Source organism: Thermobia domestica, chromosome 17 (genome assembly GCF_964235325.1).
Source record: "Thermobia domestica chromosome 17, izTheDome1.hap1.1, whole genome shotgun sequence".
NCBI classification, from domain to species: domain Eukaryota; kingdom Metazoa; phylum Arthropoda; class Insecta; order Zygentoma; family Lepismatidae; genus Thermobia; species Thermobia domestica.
This window is the reverse complement of record NC_137470.1, coordinates 79,624,123-79,630,421: the sequence shown is the minus strand read 5'-3', so window position 1 is coordinate 79,630,421 and position 6,299 is coordinate 79,624,123. Positions and strand designations below refer to the sequence as shown.

The 6,299-nt window shown below is 35.3% G+C and overlaps 2 protein-coding genes across 2 annotated transcripts; both read right to left on the bottom strand.

The window, feature by feature from the left end:
- Nucleotides 1-1,434: 1,434 nt before the first annotated feature.
- On the bottom strand, nt 1,435-1,884 carry LOC145674068 (ATP-dependent DNA helicase Pif1-like). Its single transcript, XM_081743891.1, has one exon. It carries the CDS (start codon nt 1,882-1,884, stop codon nt 1,435-1,437), a length of 450 nt encoding a protein of 149 aa, XP_081600017.1.
- A 342-nt stretch (nt 1,885-2,226) lies between these two features.
- LOC145674067 (uncharacterized) lies at nt 2,227-2,607 on the bottom strand. Its single transcript, XM_081743890.1, has one exon. The coding sequence runs from the start codon at nt 2,605-2,607 to the stop codon at nt 2,227-2,229; it is 381 nt and encodes a 126-aa protein (XP_081600016.1).
- Nucleotides 2,608-6,299: the final 3,692 nt, after the last annotated feature.

The window sequence follows — 6,299 nt, the reverse complement described above, 5'->3', positions numbered from 1 at the left end:
CCAAAAACAAAGAAATGTACGATTAATGAATATTTATTTACATTAAAGAATTATACTATTTGATATTCTGCACTTTTCTTCACATAATAAACAAAACAATCACTCACAGTTGGGTAAATGTGAAACTCGGGTGTTGTTGATGGATAAGGCGATCTCAATGAAACCCAAAATATAGAAATATTACAAAAATATCCCGAATGACTAATGTCTTGCGCTTCTGCTATCACAATTACTCGGATACAATTTAATTGCAAGCACATCACATTATCATATACGACAATCCATAGGCAAAGACGTCCTGACCGTTAATGTGTACTTACACTTTTTAATTCGTATGACTTGATCCTGGATTTCTATTATGAAGTTCTCAATCTCCCCAAAGATGCACTCATCTGTCAGTGACTTTTTGCGCAGTGTTGTATACATGTGTTCGACAAAGATCCTTTGTATGTTCCTCATGTAGTTCTTTGAAAGGTAAATTTGACACAAAAATTTGATATTCATTCTCTGATGTTTTAACTTCCACTGTGGGAATTTCTTTGTTATAACAAACCTTCTCTGTAGAAACATTTTTTGTATAACATCCTGTTTCTAAGAAACCTTGATTTTTGTACTTGAAATGTAGACCCTGATGTTCTCTTTCTTCTTACATCTAGAGAAAGCTACATGAGTGAATACATGTCTTGCCAACAAAATTCTCACATGATGTAACGTCTGTCCCTGTGCTTTTTTATGGTAAGTGCAAAGGCTATTTTCACAGGAAACTGATGTCTGCTAAATACAAATGGCAAATCTGCTGATGAAGATGTGAGTGTTATTCTTGGTATAATAACTACGTCTCCTGTATTTTTGCCAGTAATAATTCTAGCTAATAAAACATTCTTTTCCAACATCTCTATCACTAGTCTTATGCCGTTGCAAAGACCTCGAGATGTATTCAAATTTCTCAGAAGCATAACCATTGTTCCTACTTTCAGAATAAGGTGATGAGGCGGCAATCCTGATGGAGTTAAAGTGTTGGTAAATTCTAGTGGATAGTTTAATTGCTACTGTGGGTCATCACATTCAACAATATCCACACTCAAATATACACATTCATGTCCTTCAATTCGTTTTACAATTTGATCATTCATAGCATCAACATTTTCATTAGTTGGTGCCAAAATCACTCGAGATTTCATTTTTTTTAAAACCTTGTAACGAGATTGAAGTTCCGAATATGTCATCAATAATATTAGAATGAGAAATGAAATCTTCAGGAATATTAACACTTTCATTTCCAAATATAGTGGTCTCATTGAGTTCACCATTACCTAACCTAAGAAGCCATTCTGAAAATGTATATTCTTCTGAGGACAATCTCTGGTTTACATTCAACTTCAAACATATAAATGAAGACAACAAAGTACTTCTCTTAATACACTGCTCAATAATTTATAATTTCGAACCATGTTTCACTACAGGCAAACATTGTTGAAAATCACCTTCAAGGATCATTACCTTTCCACCAAAGGGACTTTGTGAGTTCATTATATCTTTAAGAAATCTATCAACTACATCCAGAGCGTTCCTTGATGCCATAGTTACTTCGTCCCAAATAATAAGAGCTGCTTCCTTAATTCCCTGTGCTTGTGGACTCGAAAGTCGCAGATCAGGTGTTGACCATGGCTCAATTGGAACTGGTAACTTGCAAGTACAATGAACAGTGCGACCTCCTTCTAATAATGCAGCAGCAATTCCAGCCCATGCAATAGGTGTAACTGATTTACCAATACACCTTAAATGAGAAATGAGTGTGGAAAACAAATATGATTTACCACTGCCTCCCACACCATCAATATAGATGTATGGCTTTGGCTCCAATTCATTTTCCACAGCATTCATAATGGTTTCAAAAACATGCCTCTGCTCATAATTGAATGTAGCAATTCTACATCTATTTTGCTCTTCGCCTACTGTTTTCGTTAATTTATTGAAAGTACACTCTTCAGAACGTGGACATCTTAGACCAAATTGAGCACATGATTTGCCATTCAAACTCAATGTGTCCTGAATATTGAGTAGAGCAAAATTTTCTACTTCATCACCCACATATGTTTTCAAAAAGTCTTCGATCAGTTCACTTTTGTACTTATTCTATAAATTCTCTGGATATACTGGATTGGAGAATACAAATATCAATGCTAACAATTTTCGTAACTGCTTTGGCATCCTAAACGACATACATCAATCCCCTTCATAATCTTTTAAGAGATTTCGTCTCCTTACTGCTTCTTTAAATGTTTCACAAACAACTCCATCCACATTCAGCTCATTGAAATTACGAGGTCCTTTCAAATGCTGCAGCAAAAGCCGTAGGTGAAATTTTTCACTTTCCATTGGACCCAGAGTGTACATACGAGTCACAATTCTATTTTCACCTCTTAGTCTTTGCTTCCATTCACCATTGTAAAACACGTAATATCCAGGAATCTCTGTATAAAGGTACTCCCTTGCATTTTCATCTCTTACATTCAATTTAAAGAAAGTGGTCAGAGTAGTATTTCTTTGGGCGGCTCTCTCAAGTGCTACTTCTTCATTGCCAGCTTGAAAATACACAGGTTGCATCTCTTTAAGATGAACAGCTAATGTGATGACATGGTGAGATTGACCGTGCATTTTAAATTGAAAAGCCTCCAAACAGCCTCAGGATCACTAACATATCTAGTGTCAAAAGACATTTTAATTTCATCCGTATCCATAACTCTATTTCCCTCTCGTGTAATTTCTACATTTACACAATCATGCCCCTTGTATACATATTTGTACAAATACTTCACACATTTCACTCTTGAACAAATCTCAACGTTGATATGGCAATTGTATTTCAGAAGTAAATAAGGATTGTAAGGAACGACCCAACTATTGTCCACTCTGTATGTCAAAGAACCATCTTTCTTTAGAATATCAATGTATCTATTATCATCTCTCCTCCTATACAATGGATAACCATCAACATTAACTACACTGTTATTACTGAACTGTTTGGGATACTCATATTCGCAATGTCCCTTAGTCATACATGGGGATGCTTCATTCAATCTACCACACGGTCCATGAATCATATTTGATCTTACTATTCTATGTAATCTGGGTTGATTTACAGGGTCTGGTATTTCTGCACAAACAACTTTATCAATATCATCTCCATCATGAAGTTTGTCCTCATCTGCCAATGTCAATAGTATGTGTGTATATGGTAGTCCTCTTTCCTGAAATTCGATAACCATTAACATTGCTATAATGGTACCAAAAACGTGTTTATACAGAAGATCATTTCATAATTCTTTAACTTCATAATTCATGATTCATAATTCTGACTCGTACAACCATATCAGGACGATCATGAGCTTTCTCTATGTTCCTTTGAATATCATCCCACAATGGGTTACATGTCATGGTAATGAAAAGATCTGGTTTTCCAAACTTTCGCACAGCAGCCATGGCATCATGATATCGTGCTTGGTATGAGCATCTGCTTCCTTGGAATGTAGAAGGTAGAATGAAAATTCGTCCTGCATGTAATGTAATCCATCAAGCCACTGTATAATTCAACACGAAGCTTCTCCTGATATTTTCTGATGATCTCCAATCGGTTACCTTCAACTTTCACATACGCATCAGCAATATATTGTTGTGTTAATTTTCCGGCACACAACAAATGATTAAAACCTTCTCTAACTGATAATCGATAGGAACAGTACTGTAGCAGAGTCACATTTCCATTACCAACGCAATGTTTTATATCTGTGTTCCAACCCTTCTCTCCATGAGGAAAGAGTAGAGGGTATGTCATGGGATCGACATTTTCACTCCATGGATTAATACGTTCAAGCTTCCCAGATTCTGTGTGTATACAAATATCTGTATTAGTAGGTGGTTCACCATCATCTCCACAAAAAAAAATTACAGCAACTTCATTTGCACTTGTCACATTATACCATCTTGTTTGAAATGTATCATGGTTTCCTGTAATCCACAAAGCCAGTTTTGGAAAATTTCCTATCATGTTTTCTCTTTGACTTCCATAAACATCTTTCAACATTTTTGGAGACTGAGCATAAACATTTACGGACCGTATGAGCTTATCCAAATTTCTCAGAATACGCTTATCTAGACCTTTACCTTCATTGTTTTTAAATCGTTCATTCAAAGCCTGTTTTGAATCAAGAACACATAATTCGGCATACGTTGCAGTTTTATTTTCTGAAGGGAAAAATGGTGATGTGTTATGATAAATTCACGGTCAAATTTTAAAACAATATGGGCCTTCACTAGTCAACGTTTCAATTGATGCACCAAGAGAAGCAAATGCAAAAGCACTATTGTATGACCTAATATTTTTTTTTAAATTCACAACATGTATGATTACACTCACTCAATAAATCTTGTAGATAGACAGGATATGGAACTAATGGATCGAGTGATACTTTTCCATTGTGACAACATTTTGAGAAAACAGACATAGGCTTTGGATACTCTGCAGAGAAGTTTAAAGAATGACAGTGCTTGCATTTTCTATCTAGATCACCACTGTCATATATAAATATTTCATTTTTTTTTCATTTTGTATATACGCAGCACAATATTTGAGGTGTTTCTGTTTTTCTGAGTTACTGATACTAGATATTCTACACCGTCTATCAAATTAACTTTTATTTTCAATTTTTCTTTCTTGCCTTGTAAGTCGCTGCATTTTCTCGATATCTGTCTCCTTTCTTCTCTTTTGACTCATTTTCTCCGACACTTTCCTTACGCAGTCGAGTCTTTTTGATTCGGTTTCATTATCTCTCATCTCCCAATCGTGCTCTACCTTCTTCCGTCGCTTTTTGAGGACCGTAGGCAACGAATCCGCGTTATTATTTTCAGTCTCATATAATATTTCCGTTTTTTTCCGAGCAATGTAACACGTCATAATGACCCCTCCCTGCCATAGTGTCCACTGAATAAAACATTTACACATTTTTGTAAATTGTTCCCATACACTCTTGGACTTTGTTCAGGAAAATTTCTGAGGAAAACTCTTATAGTTACATTATATTTGACGGCAATAGCTCCCATTTCTACTTCACCACCATATACACCATTACGGTTCATGTAACTACTATAAGCTTGCTTTGACACACTTTCGGATACAAAATTGTATGCTTCTAAAAAGAGTACATACTCGTCCCAATTTCTCTAAACTGTATCTACTGCTTCCCTTTGAATTTCCATGAAACTTTCGACGGACCCCAATAGCTGTAGAGATAAAGACCTAAATAAACAATTACCGTCACCTATCATTGGGATAATTTCATAAATGTTACTTCCTAATTTTATTGTCTGAAGTTCTATGTGCACACCTTTACTTTTCTTGTAAGTTTCTTTTCGCTTCACTGCCTCCTTTTTACCTGTTCATGTCATTTTCCTTCGTCTTGCCATAACTATTTGCCTATTTTCTTTTTGACTATTAGAAGTATTGAACAGTAGTTGTATAAGTATGTGATAGAAAGTATGTCTCCTGTACTTACAATAATGAAGGGCAGTAAGAAAGAAATTACAATCTTCACCGCACTTCTACTACGAATGTTCAGCACATAAGATTCAAACTCAACATACGGTAGTTTTCAATCTCTCTGAAAGCACACAGAAGAAAACAATAATTCAGTGGGAAGTGAAATCGTATAACGTTAATAGAGATATATCAGAAGATATGAAGTGATTTTTTCGTAGGTTTTGTGGTAGACGAACACACTGTGCGTGAATTTTCTTGTGGTTCTTCCATTTCTTCCCTCCTTCTTTTCTCCAAGCTATAATCCATCTAAACATCCCCATCTTGTTAGTATCGGTCCACAATCGTAGGACGTTAAACTAAAATATATACAGTAAAATGATTATCTGAATTGTCACTTATTCGCATCGATTAAAAAAAATGTTGTTGCGAAAATAATGATATCGCTTAGAACAGTGTAAACGTGAATAGAGAAATAGCACAAATGCGAATACCTTCAACTGCTCACAGTGAAGCAATTGAGAAAGTGAAAGTGACTCTAGGCACCGAGAAGTTGATTATTTTGGGCATGTTCAAGTATACTTGCATACCAAACAATTGTCTTTTTATATCGCTTACTATTTTGTGTGGTTTGTACAATCACCTAAGCCCCCTATATATTAAAGTACAGCACTTTACTACATTACTACTTTACCACAGTATAGCGTACCATAACTCTTTTTTTTTTCCTTTTTGCTCTTTTCCCCTTAACCGGATTTTTGATTAT